Source organism: Gavialis gangeticus, unplaced genomic scaffold, assembly GCF_001723915.1.
Source record: "Gavialis gangeticus isolate Ggan-Ray unplaced genomic scaffold, GavGan_comp1, whole genome shotgun sequence".
Classification (NCBI taxonomy): domain Eukaryota; kingdom Metazoa; phylum Chordata; order Crocodylia; family Gavialidae; genus Gavialis; species Gavialis gangeticus.
In genome coordinates this window covers 1,163,625-1,190,322 of record NW_017729022.1, presented here as the reverse complement: position 1 = coordinate 1,190,322, position 26,698 = coordinate 1,163,625, and the positions used below count along the sequence as shown (strand labels likewise).

At 42.7% G+C, this 26,698-nt stretch overlaps 1 protein-coding gene across 2 annotated transcripts in view; it reads left to right on the top strand.

The window, feature by feature from the left end:
• The window catches only part of MET (MET proto-oncogene, receptor tyrosine kinase), a 114,751-nt gene that overhangs the window by 32,273 nt on the left and 55,780 nt on the right, over positions 1-26,698 (top strand). For both annotated transcript variants that reach the window (XM_019514538.1, XM_019514537.1), the window contains 2 exons: positions 16,972-17,106; positions 19,811-19,984. In XM_019514538.1, coding sequence (XP_019370083.1) covers positions 16,972-17,106; positions 19,811-19,984 — 309 coding nt within the window. The remainder of the gene's footprint in view (positions 1-16,971; positions 17,107-19,810; positions 19,985-26,698) is intronic.

The following is a 26,698-nucleotide window of genomic DNA, read 5'->3' as shown; positions in this document are numbered from 1 at the left end:
GCGTTAGGCTTTGAATGGGATATTGGTCTTACTATCTTGTGTAACAATCATTTACTGCTTTGGGGGTCTGCTTGTATCTTAGGCACTTGTGTTTTCTCCAGTCAGGATGTGCAATCAGTGGGGATCTTGGTTTTCTCTGATCTTAAAAATATCCCCAATTTTCAGATTAAAAAAATAACCCCAAATCCACATTTTCCATGATTAAAATGAAATGACACTAATATATAGATATATGTATAGTGATGTTTCATTTTAGTCATGGAAAAATGTGGATTTGGGGTTACTTTTTTTAATCTGAAAATTGGGGATTATTAAAATCAGAGAAAACTAGGATCCCTGTTGATCACTGATTCATTGCCAACATCCTTCTTCAGTGTATTATTATTTAGCAGCTGGAACAAAGTATTAGATGATAAAAGGATTTTAAAACTGCAAAAAGTATGTATATTTTTCTATCCTATCTAACCTATTGTCCCCTAATAGAAAAACTTAGCTTCTTCAGACCCCACTGCCTCAGGTTCCTCTATCTAAGTTTGTTTCAGCATGACACCAGAAAAGTACTCTTTGTTTCCCTGCCAGTGTTCTTTATTTGCCAGGATACTCCTTTAAGTGTCATCAGCCTTCAGCCCTTTTTCATAAAGCCAATTCTGAAGGCTGCCCAAAGACTGAACCAGAATCATCAGAACTAATTATTCAAGTGTTGTTTTCTAACAGCCTTTAAATAGAAACCAATCAAGGGAACATCTTGAGGTATCTTTTCCCTCAAGCCTTGTCTGTTGGGAAGCATTTAATAAAGGTTATTTGTACAGAAAACACCATGCCCAAGCCAAGTCAAGCCTACATTGACAAATTATCATAGAACATTTCCATATTTGTCATACTAAGCTTCCCCTCCATGCCACACACACACCCCTTTTTTGTTGCAAGAAACCCACTGATCCACTAGTCTCTCCTGCAGGGATAAAAATATGCTGTTTCCACAGGAGAGTACCATATTTACTTGAATATAAGTTGACCCTGAATTTAACACAACCACCCCATAATTAGATTATTTATATGGAAAATGTATACATTTGTTATAATTTTTCAGGTATAGAATCTACTTATTCTTAAATTCATCCCCCTCCCACTGCTACAACAGGGAAAGCAATGACAGGGGGGGAGGTAGGTGTCCCCCTTGCCTTCTGCCCTCCTCCATGTATTCCCCCTGCAGGCTTCCTGCCCCACTCCCATTACCTGCACCCCTACCCCCAGCTCTCCATAGCCTCTGACCTTTTCCCCACTCCCCACAATCTCTACGTCTCATCTCCCTCCCTCTCCTCACAGTCTCTGCCCCTTCCCCACAATGATCCCTGCAGTCTCTGCCTGTTCCCCTCTCCTCCACCACACCCCTTACTGTCAGACTGCTTTGGCCCTGTTCCCTGCCAGAGCACAGCACATGGAAGTGCAGCCCATGCCGGGCTATGTAGCAGTGTCAGTGCTGCTGATTGGCCAGATACAGGGCAGGGTTTCCCTATGTGCCTGGAAAAGGATGCAGCTCAAGCCAGAGCTGTGCTGTGCCTGATGGTATTGGGGGAAGGTGGCAGGTGGGAGCAGAAGCCTGTCCCCTCCCCATCCCATTTGGTGCATGAATCTAACACATGGGGCTTTTTTCTCCATGCTGATTGGGAGGAGGGGGACTCATCTTAGATTCAAGGAAACACAGTAAATGCATGCAGATACCCACTGTGGAGAGGAAAGTCCAGAAAGTCTATCAGAGAGGACACGTGGGAACTTTTAGTAATATCAAAATGGATCCCAATTTTTTTCTAACCTATATACCAGCAGTGACTATTCTGCAGTGTTTACTGACTCCCACAACTACTCCCACCCCAGTGAACTTACGAGTTGAGATTGCCTTCGTATAAGGAGGTCTGGCACTTGGCTCAAGAGCCCAGTGACCTGAATTCTCTTCCTCAGTATAACCACTTCCTCACCGTGTAAACCTGAACAATTGATTTAACCTCTGTGCCTTAGTCTTCCTACTTGTATAAAATATTGGCAATAACACTTACTGCCCTTTCTGTAATATTCACTTTGGAACTGCAGTTGGTTTTGAATCCTTCCTTCTCATGTCCTTGTGACAGTGTATTTAACAGAATTCACAGATTTGTTGGAATCTGATATGGCCACGCCATGAGCACTTCTGCTCGAACTTGCAACCTTTGGGCTGTTGTCTGTGCACCTTGGTGCCCACACCACCCCAGCCCCCGTGGTTTTGAGTAAGATCTTTAGTGATATCTGGAGAAAAATTCAAAACATTATTTACTATATTTTTATTATTCATTCCTATCTTGAAACACGTTTTTCATTAACAATTTTTTTTATCTACTAGAATGATGAATTATAACAATTAACATACTTCCAACCTATTTTCCGTTTGTGTTAGAGTCAGAGGTCAAAATAAAAGCTATTGTGTAAGCAGCATGTTGCCATTAGTAGAAATATTCACATCAGTGAATTAGACTGGCTTGAGTTACAGAAGAAAATCATCAAATTCACAGTATAGTAATATGCAGGCTATTCCTTATCCTGTACAGCCCTAAAATATGGTACATCCAACAACAAAATAAACACAGGCTTCCTTTAATGACTAGTAACATCATAGCCTATAACAAAACTTAATATTTTTTTACCTTGAAATAGCTCTGAAAAAAGTTACCTTGTCTCCAGGATACAAGAATCACAACATTTTGCAGAATATAATATATATTCTTAAATTAAGGTTTTTTTGCTACACTAATAGTTGTCTGGGTAATGCTTTCAAACATGTCTCATTAATGAATTCTCTACTAAAGCAGATTTGCAATGGAGTTTCTATGGAAATATATCTAGTAATTGCAGTGAATGGAAATAAATTCATAAAGACTGAACTATTTATTTTAATGTTGCTGAGATGTAATTAGTAAAAATCAGGACAACCTAAAAATGATGCAGTTCAGCATATCTGTCAGCCTCATGAACACTGAACCCAAATTATGTAGAAGTTCATAATGTTCCTTTTTTCTACTGATGACAGTTTATGGGACAAATTTGCAATGGGACTTTAGATTGTCCTTTCTTTGTGCACATCTAATACATAGGACATATGGACTTACGGTTTTAATGGTTTCATTATAATTTGTGTGTGAAAAGGATTGAAATTAAATGTTCAAAATATGCTTTGGCCCAGACTTTGATTCTGTAGTAGATGGTGGCCATTCATATTGACTTTAATAGGCACTTAACTACAGGATCAGAGTCTAGAATTCTACCTTTCATGTGCACACAGATAAAGGCATTGCTTTGGAAATATATTGCTATATAGTATTTTGGTCAAAATATATTTTGAGTCATTCACAGAAGTTTAGAGCTGGAAGGGACCTCATGAGATCATCAGGTCCAGCCCCCCTGCTCTAGGCAGGAAAGATTGCTGGGGTCAAATAACCCCAGCGAGTGTCCAGTCTCTTTTTGAAGATCTCGAGGGTAGGTGCCTGCACCAGCCCCCCTAGAAGCCTATTCCAGAGTCTGGTAATACGAACCATAAAGAAGTTTTTCCTTGTATCCAGTCTGAAACCTTCTTCTAAGAGTTTATAACTTTTTCTTCTGTGGCACTTTGGTGAATAGTTGTTTGCCTAGCCCCCATGCTCTCCACTGATACATTTGTAAGCTGCCACCAAATCTCCTCAAAGTCTTCTCTTTTCTGGGTGGAACAGTCCCATATCTGTCAGCCTTTTCTTGTATGGCTTGCTTTTCAGTTCTCTAATCATATGAATGGCTCTTCTCTGGACTCTCTCAAACTTCTCCACATCCTTCTTAAAGTGCGGTACCCAGAACTGGATGCAGTACTCCAGCTGCGGCCTCATCAATTCTGAGCAGAGTGGGAGAATAACTTCCTAAATTTTGCTTGAGATGCATTGGTTGATGCATGCCAGCGTATTGTTTGCTCTGCTAACTGTAGTATCACATTGGTGGCTCATATTCATTTTATGGTCAATTATGATCCCCAGGTCCCTTTCGGATGTGGTGCTAACATAGCATCACCAAGTCTATAAGTATGTTGTGGATTTTTCCTTCCCAGATGGAGCACTTTACACTTCTCAGTGTTGAACAGCATCTGGTTCTGGTCTGCCCATCTAACTAATCTGTCTAAGTCCACCTGGATCATCAGCCTACCCTGATGTGTGGCCGCACTTCCCTACAGCTTAGTGTCATTGGCAAACTTTGCCAGTGTGCTTTACACCCCCACATCCAGATCATTGATGAAGGTGTTGAAAAGCACTGGTCCACTGGGGGACCCCACTGCCTACCTTCCATCAGGTCGACAAAGATCCACCTATTAGTACTCTCTGGGTCCAACCCTGCAGCCATCTGGCCACTGAATTGTTGAGCCCATACTCCCCTAGTCCCCTAGTTTTACCTTGAGACATGTCATTACTGCAAAATAAACATAAGCTTTAATGCACAGGTTTTGTGACCAAAATTATCACCTCATAGAGTGGTGGGGTTGTTGCTTCTGTTATTTATACCAGACTGTCAAACCCTTACTCACAATGAGTGATATCTATAGCTGCGTCCACATGAGTACGGACGTGTGTTTCCCCAGGGGCAAGAAGCACCAGCACACTTTGTGCCACTGCACACTGTGCCACACATCCTCTGGTGCACTGTTATCCCAAGTGGGGTAGGGGAGGCTGGGGCCAGCACAGTTGCTGGTACCAGCAGCCTTACCTGGGGTCCTGGGGGCCTCCAGGAGCTGCAAGCCTCAGAGCCTGGCCTGTTCTTCTAGGATAAAAAACAAACAAACCCTGCACTGCTACCTTGCAGTGTGGGGAACACCTGAATGTACAGTGTGTTGCACCACAGATGGGTCTGTGGCACCACATACCACATGGCTGTGCTCATCTGGACGTGGCCTACGTCTGCAAGTGTCAATAGGATTATTCATGGAGAAAAGTGTTGTTAAACCAGAGAAAGGGTATCAGAATTATTTTTATATTGTTTGCTTAAATAAAGCGCCTGAAGAAATGGTATTTTTTTAAATCTAAAATCATACATGTTTTTGAGCCAATAAACAGTATCTTGCTCTTTCACTTGTCTGCTTGTGTTTGAGGATCAATATAGTTATAGTTATTTTAACAACTATTTGGGGAAAAAATAGATTCTCCTGAACTGAATGCATTTTTACATGCTCAAGCTAAGATTTAATTGATCGAGATGGTCTGGATGCAGAAGACTCACCAGTTCTTTTAAAACAAATAACTGGTCATAGTAGAATTAGAGCATTTCCCAACAGGATCACTGAAGCTCATTGACACAGTGGTAATGTTTTGACTGCCTTAACAGTGTTAAATCCGTGTTGGCCCATGAGCAGTTTGGAGTTTATAGTTTACTAAATAGTGTAGAGTTTATGTTACAAAACAGCACAGTAATAATTTTTATAAGACAGCTGCCATGCATGAGAAGGGAAAGAAAAATGGTTTTACTTCCTTCCTATGCTGGAGACTGACGACGGACCTTTTTTATAACAAGGTTTTTTTTTGTAGTGTGCAGCTGTTTCTGCCTTTCTTATTGTGCTTATTTTCAGTGTATGGCTGGGAACACAGACTAAAAGTCCAGCTGTTGGGTGCAAAGTGAATCAGGTATTTCACAGTAGTTATTTGATTAGAAAGCAGTATACTGTCCCACAAGAGATGCTATCACTGTGCAGTCCAATTCTCAGTTTTCACCACCTGAGGATCTGCCTCCTGAGGGAAGAGACATTTTCATTTATTATCCTCTTATTTTCAAGCTGCTAAAGCTTGACACAAAAATTCCCATAACAAATTGGGCTAAAATTTCTTGAGCATGTTCTCAGCCCAAAGGTGATATGTTTTCCATTAGGCTGGTTTTTATTTATCTCAGTGTGAACGGTGTTCATTTACAGATCACACATGTTTTTTGGAGTGATGAGATTCAGATAGTTTTAAGATGGCTCATTTTTAAAGCTTAGCTTTGATATATTTGAAGATATATATTTTAAAAATAACAATACTCTATGTCAAAATGACATACTTTGCAATCAACTGTCTGTGAAACAACTACATTCCCAGTAAATAAGGTTCACAGAGGTGACCAATATGTGGAAGTGGAAAATGGGAATCTTTTTACAATTAGGTACAACTCAGGGCAGCAGTAATAGGTAGAGTTCACTACCCTTCTCTTAGATAGAATTTGGTAGTACCTCCAGTACTGTATTGTAGATGAACCCTTTGGGGCTGTGTGGTACACCGGTAGTGTAAAGTTCCCTGTTTAGTTTCCTTCTTCACACAGAAGGAGTATTTCAGGAGAGCAGTAGCATAGGCATTAGTGCACTGTAACCTCATGGGAGTGAGGAAAGCATCTGCTAAAACTAGGGGTGTCCCAATAAAGATTTTGGGGACCAATAGTGATATCTGATTGTTAAGGAGGCATATCAACCAATATTGATCCAATTTCCGATACACAGTGGAGAGCTGCCTTCAGCTGGTAAGTCCGTTGTGGTGGAAGGGGAGTAGAGAGGGAAGGGGCTTGGGTGGGGCAGATTCCCCCCCCCCCATGGTGAGGAAGCGGGCAGGGGCAGGGATAAGCGCTGCCCAGCTGGGGCAGGGCAGGGCGTGGGGTGGACCCGAGGCTCATTGCGGGGGGGGGGAGGGGAGCAGCTCCCACTGCTGCATACACCCTGGGAGATCACATACCCCTGGGGGAGGGGAGGGCACATACCCCCGAATCTGCATGGGCTGCAGCTGCAGGCTGGGGCTGGGGCTGGGGCTGGGGCTGGGGCAGGCTCCACTTCCACTGGGGGCTGGGCTCAGGGTGGGGGCTATGAGGAGGCTGCAACCACCCCAAATTTTGCCATAGCACTGCTCCCAGCGCTGCCACTGCTGCACACCTGGCACAGCCCCAACTTTTCCTAGCACATGGGGAGCGGCTAGAGTTGAGTCAGGAAGAGCCAGGGCTGTGTCAGGTGTGTTGTGGTGGCAGCACTGGGAAGGAGCTACGACAAAATTTGGCCCAACCCCTGGCAAGAAGAGCCTTGCGCAACCCCCGGCTCCAGCCCACAGCTGCAGCCTGCTCCCCCTGTGCAGATCTGGGGGCATGTGCTGTGTCCCACCCCCTGTGCCCTCCCACAGTGCGTGCAGTGGCAGGAGCCACTTCCCCCAATGAGTCACGGCTCCATCCCATGCTATGCCCCACCCCAGCTGTGCAGCGCCTGCCCCTGCCCCCTCCTTCACCATGGGGGCATTGATCTGCCCCCCTCGTGCCTCTTCCACCACAACAGACTTACCAGCTGGAGGCAGCTCTCCACACTGCCGGGCTCTGCTCCTTGCTGCCTGAGTGCTGTGCTGAGACTGCGCACATACACAGACCATTTATCAGCCACGTTATTGGCCCCATCTGGCCAATTTCTGATACAGCCAATTTTCTTTATATCAGTAGCAATCCAATACCAAACTGATGTATCGATGCATCTCTAGTTTAGACGCATCTGGCACCCGAGGGCCCTAATGGTCACTGAAGTTTCTCTGCACCAATTATTCAATATTTAAGTTTAATAATTACGAGTAATGATATTTATTCAGGGGCATTCACTGTTTCCTTAACTGTTTTTTCTATCAAATTTTACACCCAAATTAGATGTGTAGGTTTTTCATGCTGCACCCAAGCCTGTTGGCTTTTGGATTGAAGTATGTCACATATTTGTAAGAAAAAGCCATTCCCCCTTAACATGCCTAAGATTAAAAACAAACAAAGCAACCCAAAAAAACCAAAAAACCTTCCAGTCATACAGAGTGTTCACTCCCCCATACCTGTGGAACAGAGTAAAATCAGGGCTAACCAGCTGGGCGGCCAGCAAGCTGCATACCACCCAGGAGGGATTAAATTGCAGCCCCCAGGCTTCTGCCTGGCAGCAACTCCCCCTATTGCTCCTCTTCCCTCGTCTGACTTTTGTGCTGTATGCCTGCCCCAAGAGGCAATGCAGAGGTGTGGGGGGCACCCACATCAGCATACACTGCAGTCAGGGCCATCCCTGCAGGGGGTGAATCGGGGCAATTGCCCCAGGCCCCATGTTTTGCTGGGCAGAGCAGCTGCGGTGACTCTGCACCACTGCCGCTTGCTTCAAGTCCAGCCGCTCACTACCCACCCCCACCACTGCTGCCACCACCACTGCTGTTGATAGCAGCAGCAGCAGCTTCTTCAGGTCCGGGGCAGGTGGGATCAGAGCAGGGTCAGGGCCCCACATGGGCTGATTTGCCCCAGGCCCCGCACCCTGCTCCAGTTGGCTCTAACTGCAATGATGAAGCTTCTATACAGGGACACCTGTGCAGGGTAGTAATCAATAGCTCAATGTCTATTTGGCAGCCAGTATCAAGTGGAGAGCCCCAGGGGTCAGTCTTGGGGCCAGTTTTGTCCATTGTCTTCATCAGCAACCTGGAAGATAGCTTAAATTACACTCTCAGCAAGTTTGCAGATGACACCAAGCTGGGGGGAGTAGTTGATACTCTGGAGGGTAGGGCTAAGATTCAGAGTGACCTAGACAAATTGGAGGTTTGGGCCAAAAGGAATCTCATGAGATTCAACAAGGACAAGTGCAAAGTCCTGCACGTAGGACGGAAGAACCCCATGCACCGATAGAGGCTGGGTGCTGGCTGCCTGGGCAGCAGCTCTGCAGAAAAGGTCCTCGGGGTTACAATGGACAATAAGCTGAGTATGAGCCAGCAGTGTCCCTTTGTTGTTGAGAAGGCTAATGGCATGCTGGGCTGCATTGGTAGGTGTGTTGCCAGTAAGTCAAGGGAAGTGATTACTCGCCTCTATTCAGCATTGGTGAGACCACATCTGGAGTACTGTGCTCAGTTTTGGGCCCCGCTGCTACAGAAAGGATGTGGACAAATTAGAGAGAGACCAGCAGAGGTCAGCACAGATGGTGAGGGATCTGGGACATATGACTTGTGAGGACTGGCTGAGAGAACTAGGCTTATTTAGTCGAGAGAAGAGAGGACTGAGAGGTGATCTAGTAGCAGCCTTCAACTACTTGAAGGGGGGTTCAAAAGAAGATGGAGCTAAACAGTTCTCAGTGGTAGCGGATAACAACAAGGAGCAATAGTCTCAAGTTGCAGCAAAGGAAGTTTAGGTTAGATATTAGGAAGAAGTTTCTTACTAGGAGGGTAGTAAAACACAGGAACAGGTTATCCAGATAGGTGGTGAAATCTCCATCTTTGAAGGTTTTTAAGACCCAGCTAGACAAAGCTTTGGTTGGGATGATTTAGATGGGGTAAGTCCTGTTTTGACTAGATGACCTCCTGAGGTCCCTTCCAACTCTAATTTTCTATGATTCTATGACATAGTGCAGCGGGGGGGAGGGGGAGCAGCTTCCATACAGGCTTGGGTGCAGCAGCAAAGGGAATACCAACACAGGCATGCACTGCAGCAGAAAGGGGTGGAGGTACACAGTGCAATAGAAGGGGTGGCCCATGACCTCCAATAATGCAACCTATGGGGCAGGTGGCCCCCATTCACTTAGAAGTTGGACAGCCCTGGTTTAGATACCAGTGTGCATGATAAATACATAGGAAAGAAAGCTAGATAGAAATAATTATAGCTGCATTTTATTTAGCAATAAATAAAGTCTTTAGCAAAAGACTAGGTTCAGTCTTTTGAACCTAGAAAAAACTGTGCTTTTGATTGCAGTAATTACACTACTCCAGTGGTGCAGTGGAGGCCTACGCTATATATTCACAGAATTCAATGGTTTAGAGTATTGAAATATAGAGATTTTCATAATTAAGTTTCTTGTTGACATACAAGGTCACTGAAGGTCATTGCTTTGGCCTTTGTCTTGGTGGTGTTAGTCCATTTTCCATTTTATGCTATATACATAGCAAAACCATCCAGCATAAATGCCAAATCTTGTTAGAAATATGGCAAAGGGGCCGAGGAATAGGTTAGTATAGAACATATTACTGTTGGCACCCCAAGAAGTTAACCATCCCAAAATGGGTTCAGGTATATTGGGTGGAGTCATGGGGCATGTCCAGATGAGTACGCATATACAGGGGTGTGCGGTTCTTGTGGCACATATTTGTGCCACTGTTTTTTGTCCCAGGGCACACCCCTGCACATGCGCTCCAACATGCAGCATATTGAGCCAGGTGGGGTAGGGGAGGCTGGGGCCAGCAGCCATACCTGGGGGCCTCCCAGGGAAGCAGCAGTGTCAATCCAGCTTCTCAGAGCCTGGTCACCAGCCAGAGCATGGCTCTGGCCAGCTAAGCTCCATTTCTGGCAGCTCACATTGCTGCTACATGTGTCATGCCACTTTTCTTAGCAGCCATTTTTTTTATACTAGGATCTCCCAGTGTCAAATTTTAGCAGCGCAGCAAACAGGTGCATCTGTGCCACGTATGGTTTGTGTTACCTCAAACAACTTTGAGGTACCACAAACTGCACGTGCGTGCTCATCTGGACATGCCCAGTGTGGGGGTGGGGAATTCCCCCTGCTCAAAGCTTATGTTTAGCGTATATTGGGGTGGAGCCATGGTTGGGGCAAAGATCTCCCCACTGAAAGCCTGCTTCCTGGGCTATATCTTTTTGGTGGGTTGATCATGCACTTGATTTTTCAGAAGTGGCAATCTGACTTATTAAAGAATAAGTATAAGCTATACATATATTGTAATTATGTGAATGTGTACTTAGTCACTGTTTTTTGCTTTTTCTGTGTTTAAACCACATCTATAACAAAATCTATGTTAGGACTAGGTTTTTGAAAATATTTTCAACTTATTTTTTAATATTGAATAGATTTTATAGTAGCACTTCTTGTTTCCATTGTAGAAAGTATGCTCTGTTCATCCAAAAGTAAACTTTCAAACCGTAAAGGAAAGCCAGAGAAATCCTAATACTGAAGTTAAAATTAACACCTGGAGCCATATAAATGTTTGGAAGGGAGCACATGTTTTAATGTTCAGTTCCAGTAAAAAAGCTTAGGCCCTTCAAAGCAGATGCATTATACTCAATGGATTAGAATGATATACAGCATCCAGTGAGCTACATATGTGCCATTTACAAGGCTATGCTGCATAACCTGGGGCACTCGAGGCGTTATACAATAACGTTAACCCTGGAGCTATCTCTGCTGGATAATGGTGTACACCTGCCAGACATCTAGTGAAAATAACAATATGATACTTTGCCTAGATTGTTTTAAGTAGGCCTCTCATTTTTGCAGAAGATAGTCTGACATGCATACAGTCACATTTGTAACTCAATCCTGCTGACTAGTACGACTGATCACCAGAACGATTTAAAAAAAAAATCCTCTGCAAGTGAAGTTGTTACAGTCTTAATATGCAAAGTTGTGTATAAATTAACCTAGGGTCAAGACTTGTGACTGAACACTCAGATAGGCTGACAGAAATGAAAAAGTGTTTAAAAGAATTCATTTTATATTCATGGAATTAAAAAATGATCACCCACTTCCAGTATAAAGGATACATTAATTAATCTATTGACCTCCTGTCTTCAAAACCCATCATCGTGGAAATATTCTGAGCTGCACAGGAAGGCTATGACATGTAAGCTTTCAGTGCTCGTTGTTCCTTTTTATGTGTCTTTTTTTAATGTCAGAAATAAGTATACCGGTTTCAAAGACAGCAGTGAAATCCACCATTCAGTCAGCGTATTGACAAATTATCTATCTTCGTCAAGGATAGAGGGAGTAAAATGTTGCATTTTCTCTTGGGAAGGCTGTCAGGAATTCTAGCACTGGTATTTATTGTCTATGAAGACAGTAGGCACATTGAAGGACATTGGGCACATATGTATCCGTCTGCTTACTGCATGTCAATCTCTAACATGCTTCAGAGCATATTGTCCCTCTGTAGGATGATGTAGTATAAGGTTTAAGCAAACTAAGGAGTTCCCTGGGCATGGCCAGTACATTCACAAATTACACAGATAAGTCAGCCGAAAAATAACAGTGTATTTGGACTCACGGGGCACATCCAGACGAGCGTGCAAGAGGCATACTGAGAATGAAAAAATGTTCCCCGCGCTGCATATTTCCAGCGTGGGCTCAAAATTTTATACCTCTATTTCCAGGTATCAAATAAAAACACCCTAGAGAAAAGCGGTGCAGGCAAGCCAGGGCTCGGACCTCCAGAGACACTATGGCATCCAGCCAGAGCATCTGTATGGTGCCCCGTGCTGCCCTAGCACACTGCATTCACGTGCGTGTCAAGCAGGAGCGGCGCAAGGCTGTGACCCAGGCACTGTCCGCGTTAAGTAGGGACTGGGGGTGCTGTAGAAATGTGTGGGTTATTTGGGGGTTGGGGGGCTAGTCAGGGGGGCTCTTGCAGGGCCCCATCCCCAACCCCCCCCGCAGGGCCTCAGCCCCCCTGCAAGGCCCATGGCTCACCCCCACAGCAGCAGCGGCCATAGGGCACTCAGAGCTTGCTGTGGCCAGAACCCCCCAGCAGCACAGCATGGCCCCTATCGTCTCAGAGCCTGTGATGCCTGTTACAGGGCTGGGATGGCTTGGCACAGCACAGCATGGGGCCATGCAGCTTCAGGCAGCACCAGGGCCACTCGAGCTGTCACCCAAGGCCCAGCCCCACTCATGGGGACCGCATGTTGCGCCGCGCCGGGTCCTGCCTTCATGGAACTGGCCAAGCCCAACAGCATGTGGGGCCCATGCACACAGGACCCAGCATAGCACCACATGCAGTCCCTGTAAGTCTCAGTGCTGCCTGAAGCCAGACAGTCCTGCGCCATACCAAGCTGGCCCAGCCTGGTGACAGATAGCACAGATGGCACCAGCTCCAAGGCCATTAGGGCTGTGCCATGCCACTGTGGGCTCTGACCGCAGCAAGCCCTGAGTGCCCCATGGCCACTGCTACTGCAGGGGTAAGCTGTGGGCCCTGCAGGGGGCCTGGGGCCCTGTGGGGGGCTCATGAGGGCCCTTCAGGGGCATGAGGGCCCTTTAGGGGGTGCATGAGGACCCTGCAGAGGGGTATGTGGGCCCTGTGGGCGGGCCACGTTTTCTGTGCAGCTGGGGGCTGTGGCCCTGTGCAGGGAAGCTGTGGGCCCTGTGAGGGGGGCAGTCTGTGTGCTGTGTGGGGGTCTGCATCCTGTGCAGGACAGACTACCCACCCCACCTGAGCAGCCCCCCGCCGACACAGCCTCTCCACACTCATATTCCCCCCACAATCCACCCACATCCTCAAGCTACCCCCACAAACCCCTCACCCACATAACCAGCCACAAACCCCAAACCTCCGCACAAGCCCCATACTCCCACAACCCCTACTCCCACCGACAAACTCTCCCAACCCACCTTCCAAACTGTTTTATACTGGTAAATATATCAATAAAACATTGCCCCACTGATCTGTCTATATGTGGTGGCATTTCATTTTAATAGTGGGAGAACACTATTTTGGGTATTTTAATGAGAGAATTTGGGCTTCTTATCAGAGTATTTGCAATTCATAAACAGGGAACACCAGGGTCTCTGCTGGTGAGACAAGCGGTGAGACCCATGTAGAGGAGCCTGTCCAGGACCAGGACTAGGGACCCAGCTGGAGTGCAGACAAGCTGGCTGACCTCTTGACCATTTGGGGCCAAGAAGACACACTTTGACAGTTCAAAGTGGGCCACGACAAGAAGTACATATTCTGGGCGACAGCTGCCCAGATGGCACAGTGGGGGCACCCCATCTAGGTCTGGCAGGGGTGCAGCCTTGGGGCCACAGGTCCAAGGGGGTGGATGCTGTGGCAGCAAGTCACAGCCAGACAACAGCCCCCACTGCCAGACTGCTGCAGTGGGTAGAGGGTGCAGGGGCCACTCCTGGTTGGAGTTGCTTCAGCAGTCCAGCTGGCACAAGGGGTAGTGTCCCCAGATACCAAGTGGCCAGGCCTTAGAAGCTGCTGAGGGCAAGTAGCCCTGAGTTGCTCAGCAAGGCAGGTTTTTATACTGCTGGGGCCAGCACAAGGAAGATTTTTATATTGCTGGGGCCAGCACTTGTGCTGGCCCCAGTCTCTAGGTCCCCATGGCTGCAGATCCGGGAGAAGCTGGGCAGGGTTATTTGCCCCAAGTGGCACAACTTGACTCACACCAAAGTGCATGTCTGGGCATGTGCACTGAGGCAAAAATTCCCGGCTCAAATTTGTGCTGCTCCTATTTGAGCTGCTGCAAGCTCATGTGCCTGCATGTGTGGACGTGCCCACGGACTCCTAGTATGCCTGTTACTGTTGATTGTAGACTGCTTGTAGAGATCTACATAGCTTAACGGGGGGAGCTGTTTATAACTCCTGCAACCCTAATACACATCACCATGTCATAACCACTTTACTGAGGCTGACAGCAGGTGATACACATATTATTCTCACAAAAAATAGATTGTTGAGTCTATTAAGTTCCAAACAGTTATCTAGAATCATAGAATGGAATCTATATTTTTGCATTGTCTAACAGATATAACCCTGAAGTATTTAAAGGGTTAACACTGTTGCTCAATCAGAAAGAATGTTTGGCAATAAGAGGAAGCCTGGATTAATGATAGAAAAGAATTCTTAGCATTTTATAGCAGTGGGCATTCAAGAGGAGACACGGCTAATGATCAACTAAAAAGGTATTTGCAGCTGTGGTGCTACCTCTCCTCATAAAGCAGCATTAATCAAGCTTGTCCATACAGTTTTGCAGTTCATTCTATTTTTTTCTTCATCTTGAATATAGAAATAGAGCTAATCCCCTAATATACTGTATCAAAGATCATCGTTCTCTGTCACCAACAGATGATCAAACCTTATTGATTTCTAAGAACTGCATTTTTCTGTGCAAACCAGGATAGTAACGCATTACCAAAAAAGATGTTTATCTTAAAGGAAACCTGCTTTTTTTTTTTTTGCAGCCCTGAAGCCTAGACATCCGCAGGGTGCGAAGCACTTATCACCATGAGTTACCTGGGCATATATTTTATTTAAATTTTGAATTACAGCAAATAGGCATTTCTAAGCCTGGTTTTGGGGTCAGCCATGTTACTGAAAGACATTGGCAGTGTGGAAAGCCAATGAAATTCTATAAACCAGTGTCCTGGTTCACTTAATATTAGTTTAGCAAACAAAAGAACTTTATTGTAGGCAAAAAGTCAATGTGTTGTACATTAGCTGTTTCCATGATTGTTTTAAACAAAGAAATTTTAAATTATTTTTAATTAACTGTTTTAAGCAATGAAATCCACTGAATCTTACTTTCTCTCTGATATTCTAAATCTCTTAAATAAAACACAGTATGACTTTTTGGAAAATGAGCAACTTCCTAGTTGTCCTTTGTGTAAACAGTTCTCAGCCCTCAAAGCATCATGTCATTACATTTTAATTCAACTCTTATTTAAATATGGTTTTGATCCTGCAAAATCGTTGTATTAAACATTGACTTTGATCCTGTCAAGTCCTTAGGTGCGTGTGTAAGTTTGCTACTGTGACTTGTCCCATCGAAATCGACAGGGTTACTCATTGCAATGAAGTAACTAACAGTCTACCTATATGGTACAATCCAGTGAGTGTAGAGCGATCTAAGCGCTCTTAGTAAACTATTTCAGGCACTGGAAGCACTATGGCCATGTTTAATTGTCCAGAGCAGAGCTTGTATTAATTCATATAGCTTGCACCGCGCATTGCGGATATAACTGTTCACAGGATCAGGGGCAGATGTTCGTAACAGAATATTCAGAGGCACTCAATAGCTTAATTCCATTGAATCAGTAGGAATTATGTACGTAAGGTCTTATGAAGACCTTACTATCCACATCTTTAGCCACCTACATACCTTGGAAATTACAGTAGTTAATTACTACCCTGTAATTAACACTGTACCTGTAGCTGCCTGGCACCAGATCAGAAATAAACAATAAAGACAAATGGGCATGAGTCTGGTAGAGGGAATCAAACCTCAAATCCACATGTAGTCTTATTCTGGAAAGATCTTACCTACCTCTGCAACATACTCAGAGAGCCTGCCTCCTTTCTAAACTTTGGAAATTCTTTCATAGCTTCCTATGCAAATATATCCTCATTGAACTGATTAATCCCTTATAGCACTAAATTCGCAAACTTTCTGGATCACTGTCAACACTCAACCTTTCTCACAGACCACGATGTAACCGCATCCTGAAACTTGGCTGAAACCAGTATGAAAATGCGCAGGACCCTGTGTTATCCACGGGTCAATTGTGGACTATTTACACTATGGTCTATTTGCTTGGGAATTACTGCTGTAAACAATAAGATCCTCATTGCTCAAATCAGTGACTGTTTCTTATTCTTTCTGTAAAATGATGTCACACCTGAAACAATAGAGAAATGGTGATGACAATGAAATCCTTGCTTTTTTCTTTTCTGTTCTGTACATACTATTTTCACATTTGTTTTAATGGCATTGTTTCTACGCAGCAAAATATTTAACAATGTGTTGAGGTTTAACAGGCATACAAAATTGATTCCAAATGTGTAAATAAATAATATATAGAACAAATCATTTTCAAAGAAAGAAACACTCTGGTTTAACATTCTTTTAAATCCACATTGCTAATGAAATTACATCTCTTTTAAATGCGGTGAGACTGATTCATTAAATACTGGATTTTTACAGTTGATTTATAAACACCTGAAATTCAAGGATTATAAAGCAAAGATGGTTCCTACGTAATATAATACATGAAATATACTTCAGTTATCTTTCAGAAACTCGTGATTTTCTGTGTTTAAGCAATTTGGATAAGGGTTTAATCAGTTCACAAGGGGTTTTGAAGTAATTAGTGCAGTAGCATGGGTTAGCCCTTTTACTACAACATGGAGAAATAGTGGTATGCTGGAAGCACTGTGCAGTATATAGACAAGTCGCATGCAACCTGTTGATTTAAATAATTTATTTCTTTTTCAGATAGTGATTTCCCGTTCAGAACCTACAGCACCATATGTGAGTTTTCGCCTAGACTCCCACCCAGTCTCTCCACAAGTTATTATTGAACATTCATTAGTAGCAGATGGTTATACCCTGGTAGTAACTGGAAGGAAGGTAAGTGGTTCCTAACCTAAGCACTCATTGTGCTATGTAAATCTGCACTCATAACAACAGCCTTACAAAATTAGTTAATCAAAACAGTATTTTAAATTCTCATGCCTTACATCCTTTGCAGCCTGTCTAATCCTTTGGGTGTTCTGTGTGTTTCCTCAAGTATATTTTTTAATACTAAAATAAATAGCAAATGAATATTAAAACAGTAAAATAATGTGAGACTCATGATACAAACTGACAAAAGCCAGGAAATTTGCAAATTTAAAGTTGACACCCTGTCCTTAATTCAAGCTCTTGTAAAGAAAAACACACAATGGCTTAAGGAAAGAATGGTGTTTAGAACTTCCTGGCTTTTGTTGACTTGTATCGGAACATATAACACTATTTAAATGGGCTGTGTATATGTATGTGCATGTGTGCATGTGTTTGTGCATGAACGCATTTGCACGTGCGTGTGTTAGTGTCTGTTTAAAATCAGGTCCGTAATTAATACGAAGGTTACATTTATAAATAGTTCATAAGCGGTTAATAGATTATTTATAGATGTTATAATATTTTACTCTTGCGAGTAGTATGTGTTATTGATGGTTCTAAGCAAAAAAAAGTTTTTAGATGATGGCTAGCTACAGTTATAAATAGTCCCTTAACCTTTTGAATTGTATTACAGTCCATAAAAAATTAATAAAGTGCTAATTAAAACTTCTAATCATTTCCTGATTTTTTTAAGAACTCGTTATAAATGTAACCTTAAAATAAAATACAACCAAAAGAAGTTTAAATGTATAATGTAACAATTATGCATTTATGACAGATGTAAATAGCGAGCATTTATGGAGCATTTCTGCTTAATGTGTGTTACAGATTTAAGTCTGACATTCTTACAGGTGAAGTAAGAAGTGCCTGCATTTTACTGTTGAGTAAACTGAAGGTCATTGAAGTTCAATGACTTTTCCAGTAAGTTAGGCCTGAATCCAATAAAGACTTAGGTGGCTTGAAGTCAGGCACTGCAGTGCCTACCTGTAACTTATCTGGCCCTAGAGGCAGGCTCCCCATAGCAGTGTTTACCAACCTGTTGAACACCTGTTCATTTCTGTTGGCACAAAAGTGTGCCATCAGAAATGAACAGGTGTGCTGCAGAATTTTGCCATAGCAATGAGCTACAATAGGTATGAGGATGGGAAATTGTTTAACAGGTGTGCTGTGGAAAATTTTTATTAATGTAAGTGTGCCTTGGGCTGAAAAAGGTTGGGAAACACTGCCCTGTAGAGTGTATGGAAAGAGTTAAGTACCTCAGACAAAAATACATGAATCCAGATGCTGAGTGGAGATGCACCAAGACTTAGCCGGTAGAAAACACTAAGCACTGGAATGAGTGTAAACTTGCATTTCCTCTTCAGAGAAGCACCTGAGTCTGGGCTTCAGTCAGACATTTCCATGCACTGGGGATCCAGAGTCTTCATCTGAGCTACCATTTTTCTTTCAAACAACAGAGCAGGAGTCATTGTTTTCTTTTCAGACATTGAGTGGGCATTGGAGTGGCCACCCATCTTTTACATAACAGCCTGGTGGTTACAATACTTTTGCAGGAGGTGAATTCAAAGCATCCTCTCAAAAAGCTGCCCAAAGGCTATTGCCTAGGTTAGAGGAGGCTGTCTCCACTGTTCTGGTTGAAACTGTGCCACTGTGCAAAAAAGAATGCAAGATTTAGGAGGCCAGGAAATGAGCAAGCAAGATGGGTCATGAACCTGCAGCCCAGTGGTCAAGACACTTAACTTGGAATGGGGAGTCATAAGTTCTGGGCAGTGCTTCCATCACTCGTTCTGTATTTTGTGTTAAACAGCTTTGGGGCAAAGACCCATAATAATCCTGGGAATCAGGACTGGAATCCAGGACTCCCCTGTCTTAACTGGAGTTTTGGTTTCTCTAATTTTGCTGGCCTTGTCACCTTATGAATTGTGACTTATGAGTTTTAGGCAACTCTAAGGCTAGGTAGCCACAGAGGAGGTGTTCTTTAGAGCACAATTTTGGATAAATATGTACATAACATCTGCCTAAATCATATTATATATCCCTAAATCTTTTTATTTTAATACAGCCCTTCATACACAGTTTAGAGTAGAAAACAAGTGTTTTGCTGAAGTTCTGTCCAGGTCAATCAGCCCAGAAGGTAGGGCAGGGTGGCAGGCATGGACACATAATTTGGAACCCTTTCAGAGGGAGAATATTTCAAAAGAGCAGCAGCTGACAGGTTCTGATTATTATGTGCTTCATCCAGGGTTAAAGTTGGAGCGGTTCTATTTCTGAATCGTTCTCAGCTCATTCATACACAGTGATTAGAACACTGCCCTTCTGAAAGGTTCCCATTTTGCAAGGGTTGCAAATGCATGCGTGTCCACATTAGAAACTAACTGGTTCAGAGAGATATGGGCTTTTGTAGACAACAACCTTCTTTGCCAGTTCTAATCCCGTAAATAACAGTGTTTGGAGTGATATTATCAGCATGCCTTGGGGGGGGGTTTCCCAGTGAGTTTAGGAATGTGCCAGTTAAATTACGTACCAGATTTCCTAATTAGTAAACTAAGCTACACTAAGACCATAATATGCCCATTTAAAAGCTGGGTAATATTCACAATATTTTGCATACATATGCAGATCTCTTTGCTATGTAGTTACAAAAATCTATGTATCATTTTCTTATCAATAGATAACCAAGATTCCACTCAATGGACCAGGCTGTGATCATTTTAAATCCTGCAGTCAGTGTCTCTCTGCACCTACTTTCATGCTGTGTGGATGGTGCAGTGACCAGTGTGTGAGGTCCCAGGAGTGTGTGAAAGGGGTGTGGACCCAGGAGACATGTTTGCCTAGAGTTTATGAGGTAACTATCTGTTTCTCAAGTACGTATCTGAAATAAGAAAGCTAGCACTATTTCAAATGTTACTAACCATTAGAATATACCTCAGCCCTTGTAAAATCTCTAAGTCCTGGAAATCTGAAGATACTAACTTGGTGGCCTGTCTCCCTCCTTCTACAAATCCCCCCAGCTTTTCAAGCTGAGAAGTTGGAAAGCCAGCATGTAAGAAAAAGGTCTCATTGCTATTGTTTACTTGCTGCTGCTGTTTCATAGTTATATTGTGATATAACAGTACTAGAATGGGTGACAATTTATTGCTTGGAGCGATATGAGACTATCCTGTAGCTCATAGGCCTATGAGCACAAATGGCACATAAGACAGTTAAGGGAGAGGAATACAACCAACAAGAAAAGTGTCTGCTTTCCTTCATTCTAATAAATAAAGCATTCACTATCCCCTTCTTCCCCTCTGGGGACTTCTGAAGCCCCCTCTTCATTTTACAGGTATCATGCAATTAACTGGTTAATTGCACAGTTACCTTGAGACCAGCTACATGTGCAAAGTAGCTATTGCACCATAAAAACCTCCAACCAGCTATAAAGTTAGATTTCAGAAATGCATACTGGCTTCATAGCTGGTTGCTATTGAGCTTTAACTTGCATGTGTAGCAGGGTCTCCCCTACAGCTGGGAGTCCTGTGAGGTGGGAGGGCTCCCAGCCACAGCAGTGCATCGTGCCCAGCTGGGGCTAGGAGTCCTGCAGCTAAGGAAACTCTCAGCCCCAACAGCCACATCTGGGTCCCAGCAACACAGAGACCCAGAGTCCTGCAGCTGCAGATGCTGGGTACCAGAACCCAGCTAAATCCTGGCAGCTGGGCGGCACAGCTGCCCCAGGGGTGCGTGAAACCCCCGGGGCTTGGAGCTCCTCAGCTGGGGGGACTTCCAACTGCAGAAGTTTGCTTTTTGCTGGTTTGGAGGAAGTCCAGCAATAAGGCGCAATGGGATCTAATGTGCAGTCCTACAATCATGACTGCTGTCAGTGTGCCAGTGTGGCATGGCAGGTGGCACGATTATGTGGATCACACATTAGATCCCATTACACTTTACCTGCACATGTAGAGGGGCCCTACAATAACCCTGGATCTTCAAAAAACAGAAGGTGGAGTTGGACAAGTTTCGGCTAATCTGCTTGTAGTTAAAAAAAAAATATCACCATCACCTGGTGAGGGGGAGAGAAATCATCTCAAAGCTTTCCTGGGGGGAAATGGGGAGGATGCAGGTTTTTGCCCACATCAGCTGAAGCTACCTCTGTCTTGTGATTATGTCATTGTTTGACTCCCTCTTCCCTTCCCTCCCCTAGCCCCAGTCATTGCTGGTTTGTGGCACTGATAGGAAAGAAAAGGATCATCTTTGGTTTGATGAGGTGACTTCTTTCCCTTAACTAAGTTCTCTGTAATAGAGCTGTCAGCCTAGACAGTATCTTTGGGTGCATTTTTACATGTCTCCTGTACCTTGATTACTTCCTGAGCATCATTCCCATAGGGCTGTTTGGGCAGGACAGCGTCTATATATCTGCACCTGTGCAAAATGACAGTTGAAGGCTGCTCTCAGCTGTAGAAGGCCCATAAATGATAAAAAGTGTGGAAGAGGAAAATTACACAGATACGCAAAAACCTCACTAGCTCATTGCTGTTTTCATTTAGCTATGGCTAATGCGAGATTTGTACTGGCTGACTGTGCATTTAACCAAATCATTTTGTTTTAAGTGTGACATAATTATGAAGGTCTAGTTTTATGGAACAGTTAATGTACTAGTAAATAGATGTAGGGAAGAACAATTGTAGTACTTACTTGTAGCACTTATATCCTTTTTCTTACAGCTATCTAGATTCTACAATGTGGTATTAAAATTCAGATTTCCACAAAAGAATACGAACTTGTAAAAACCTTTCAGAAGGCTTTTTTTAATTCTTATTTATATTTTTACTAGAGTTGCAGATACCAAAATTATTGACATTGATTTACCACATTCACATTGCCTTGTTTAGGCATTGACACCTGGGCAAAATAGGTATAAGATTTTACTAAATCAGAATGTGACTGTTTCACATTCACTTTGTGGCTACATGACCAAGTGGTCCCTCCTGGCTTTAAAATCTGTGTATCACAAATGACCACACAAGATACGAAGCAATGGAAAATGAGGCCTTATATGCTTTTTTTTTAAAATGTGATGTTTTTATAAGGCCAAGCTATTCAAAGCTATACTGCACAGCTTGCTTTGTTCTCCCCAGTACTCAGATGTAAGCAGCAAATACTAAAGTCCTTCACATACATAATTTTTATTGCTGTTACTGAATAATTCCATGCATTGCAGAAGGTTTTTAAAGCTCCATGTTGCATAGGTCCTGATTTGCAATGTGCTGAGCTCTCTCTGATTTCAATCAGAATTGTGTGTGCACCACAGTTTTTAAAACCACTCCTTTAGAGCACAGCTCTTCAGTCCTTACATTAAGAAGTGCTTACTCATGAGAGGAATCCTTCAGAAGTCAGTAGAACTACTCTGCTGAGGAAGTATTTCAGTGTGAGGGAGGACTGCAGGAGTGGACCCTTAGAAATTTAAGGAGAATAAAAAGCATCAAGGCCCCTCAAAATTTTTCGTATTTTTAAGTTAGTGCTTTGTGGCCAGATAGGTATATATTGTTTTTAAGAACTGTAATATTCATGGATCTGTGGCAATACTAGAATTTAAACTGAATCTCTTCAAGTTTTGAATTACAGCATGCACAAGTTTGTGAGACTTGTTTCTAGATGGCTTGCAAGGCAAATAATGCAGCTGAGAACTTAAATCCCTCCTGGTTGCTAGCTGTTAAGGCAGATTTCATGCTCTACTAGACCATGACATTTAGCATTATTACTGAAAAATACATGAAACAGATTATTCATCATTTTCTAATATATCTTTAAACCTGTGTGTATAAAATACAAGAGACGAGCATGTTTTGTTCCTAACAAATGGAGTAAAACCTGTTTTGCACAATATCTGAAATTCAATCCTAAAATCCTTCTAAATATATGAAAGATTTCAGAGGGACTGGTTGTTTAAAATATGTTATATGATTATTTTAACCTGTAATAGATGCAAGAGATGCTGATCAAAAGCACACTGAAGTCAGGGAGCTTTGGAGCAGGCCCTGAAGCAAAATTTTCCCAGCATATTTGTAGTGCATTATTCAGTGAAAAAAATGACTGAGGAATTTATGTAGAGAAAGGTAAAGGAGTCCAACATTATTCTGGAGCGTGGTTGATGTTCCAGTTGTTTCTTTTGCTTTAAATATTTCACCCCTGTCACTAAAGCTTTGGGTCACAGTGACCATTTTCCCAGCTGGAGAAGTCTCTGCAGGACTCTTGCACTTAATGCTGCTTCTTTCTAGATATTTCTCCGACTACTAAAAACAGAAGGAATCCCTCCACCATGTGACACAGAAACATACGATACTTCCAGCATTTTAGAACAAAATTAGTAGGACAAACAAGTCCAATTCTCACAGACAAAGTTTCTTTTAATTCTCAACTCTGCCAGTTTGGCACAGTTTCCCTATTGAGATACTTTGCAATTATTGCTTATGCCAGCAAAGAAGTGCACTTTTGTCAGCCTGAACAGACAGAACTAAAGTAAAGCTGGGAGACTTGGATGGGTCTTATCAGATATAACTTGGTAACGGAACAAATTGCAGTACTGCTTCTGTGGATTTCAGGTCACTTTAAAAGGTGAACTGCAAAGGAGAAAATATAGACTTGTATCATTTTTTGTTTCTTTAGTATGTATGAAGAAAGCCTGGGGTTTTTTTGCTGTCATTGTTTTTAAAATGGTTTTGAGGTGCCTCCTCTTAGGAATGTTGGGCTTTTGTTCCCTGTTTAAATTAGAGGAGTTACTGGAGATTTCAAAAGTATATTGTGAGTTTTCTTGTCCCTTCATTAAAGGAATAAGGATGCTGAATCTTAATAAACAGATATTTTCTTCCAATAATTAATGGGGCATTTAACTCAAATATGGTGTGCTTAACAGCAGCAAATAAAATAGAAAAGAAAAGAGAAGAAAGACTAAATTTTAAGCCCTTTGAATAAATATCACTTTATCACAGTAGCGTATTTAGGAGATGAGAGGGGCATCAACCCCTGGTGCTACCTTACAGCATGTACAGACATTCACTCTCCCAGGCCATAGGAGCTGGGTGCAGGGACACAGCAAGAGAAGGCCAGCAGGAGCAGACATGTGCTCTTGGGTCATAGGAGCCAGGTACAGGGGCATGCCAGGAGCAGCAGGGGTCTTTGAATTCTCAAGGCAGGTGAGGCCCTCATATGCCTGGGCAGCATGGGGCTGCTCCAGCTCAGCTTCTAGGGCCAGGGGATGCAGGGCTGTTCCTTCTGTGTCCTAGCACCCAACTCCTGCAGCCAGGCGGTGTGGGCTTCTCTGTGGCTGGAGGGACACAGACCTGCTGTAGATGTGACAAAGGAGCACTTGCCCCCACCTCATCCCTTCTTTCCCCCTAAAGCTTTTTCCAGGGCAGTAAATTTACACCTCTGCTTCATTATTCATTTAAAGGCTAAACAAAAGCCCAGGAAAGGCAATGGAAGACAAAGAGCTTCTGAGGACAACAGAAGGCCCTCCATCAAGCTTGCTGATGTAATCTCTTCTTATTCCTACTAGGTGTCCGGGTGTTCCATAGTGGCTTTTAGGAAACTAAATTAGAGAAGTCAGAGATTTCATATTCTTCAGAAGTGCTCGTTTTCCTGTTTGATTGTTGTTAATACCTGTTTCATGTAAATAGTCTATGAGGGTTTGTGAAAAAGAAGTTTGTTAAATGTGTTAAATGTGTTTAGTTTAGACTGCAGAAGGCACACAGTTTATCCTCATCCAGGAAAAAGCCTGGAAAGCCAGACTTGATCCTCCAGATATGTTTTAAATACACAGAACAGAGAAGAAATAACCAAGTGCATAAAATCTCTTTTCAGGCCCTTTTTATGCAACGTGAAGAAGTGTAAAAGAGCAGGAACTTTTTGTATCCTTTGCTACCCACTGCTAAGCCTTACCTTTTAAACTTGTTTTGTAGGATCTAATGACTAGATTCCTTATCCCTTGATTCATGTACTTCTCTAACATGAACTATATAGCTGGTGTCATACCCTTCCTTTGGGGATTAAGGCCATTCAGAAGGGGTCAGGTAAATCCTGCAATATTGCATGATTTTGTAAACGTTGCTTTTAAATGTTCTTATTTGATAGCTGACTGAATACAAATAAGGATAGTAAAATACTACAGATCTGTGCATTATTGTTTAAAAAATAGGATACACCTGACCCCAACAGTACAACTTGAGTCTTCATTAGAGCTTCTGTAATCCCTAAAGCATAAGGTGTCACCTGGAATTACCTAAAGTCAGTCTGGACTTTGAAAAGCTAGAAACAAAGAAGAAATAAAGGAGTGTTGTAATTTTCAGAACTCCTGACCTAAAGGGGGTATGTAGTACATGATGGCCCCCTGATGTAGCAGGCAAAGACTGACTGCAACATAATGTGCTGAGTGGCTGCATGGGTCTCTCTTGTTTTGTCTAGGATTTGAGGAAAAGATTCTATTCCCCTACGAAGTCCCCTGTGCTTTGCTCATTTACAACCTGATACAAAGCTCATTGAAGTAGAAAAGACTCTGAGAGACTTCAGTGTGCTTTAGATCAGACCCGTTGTCTGGTTTCCAATGGGGGTAGTAAATTTCACTATATAGTATATATGGCATAATCCTAATTCTTTTGAAGTAATTCTCAACAGCCTTTCACCTACAGTAGTTCATTTGTGAGATTCTTCAAATATAGCTAGGAGGAGAGTTTAAAGGAAATGTGCCTGTCTTACTGAATTTCCAGATGAAATAATAACCAAGTATTTCTCAAGAAGCCTTTTTCTCAGGCTGAGAGTGAAGACGTACTGCTTTATGAAAGGCGCAATTGTATTAGATTTTAGGGGCAAAATTGCTGTCACTAGAGCATTAAACTGAGGACATTCAAGTAGTAGGATCAGAAGTATAAGCTAAATCTTTTATTCCCTGTTGATTATCTGGTAGTGACTGGTAAGTTTGCAAACTTAGCCAGTATTGTTAAAAAAACCCACATAAACTCTAAACCAGTGTCTTTTAGACTTTTATTGGCAGTGTTTTGCAGAAGGCATTTACTGGGTTTTGTGCATTTTCTATAGTGTTTCTACATTTTTCCCACCATTGTTACATTTTACAGCACAATTTACAATATACAGAAAAAAGCATTTCCTTTTTAGATTGTCACTATGTTGCTGAGAGGTAGTTTATTTTTAACTTAGAATTAGATATAACAAAACATAACATATTTAGTCAAAGAATAATAGAAGTCATATTAACTTTATGACTACCAAGATAATATCTGATTTAGGTGTCTTTCAAGCTGCATCAGCATGGGTACCTGTCTTTCATCAAGCTAACAAAGAACGTAGATGGTCATTTTTAGCTCCTAGTCTATGCGGTATTCAGCTTTTAACAAAATAAGTACATTGTATGTTGCACATATCTGGATTAGGGTGTAAAAGACAAAATCAGGAAGATTAAAAAGACTATTACAATGCTAGTTTGTTCAGTGCCCCTAAACTTTATTCCTCAAAGCTTTCTAGTAGAGATTTTGTGACTTATTGCTACTGTCAGAAGAAGCTCATAATGTGA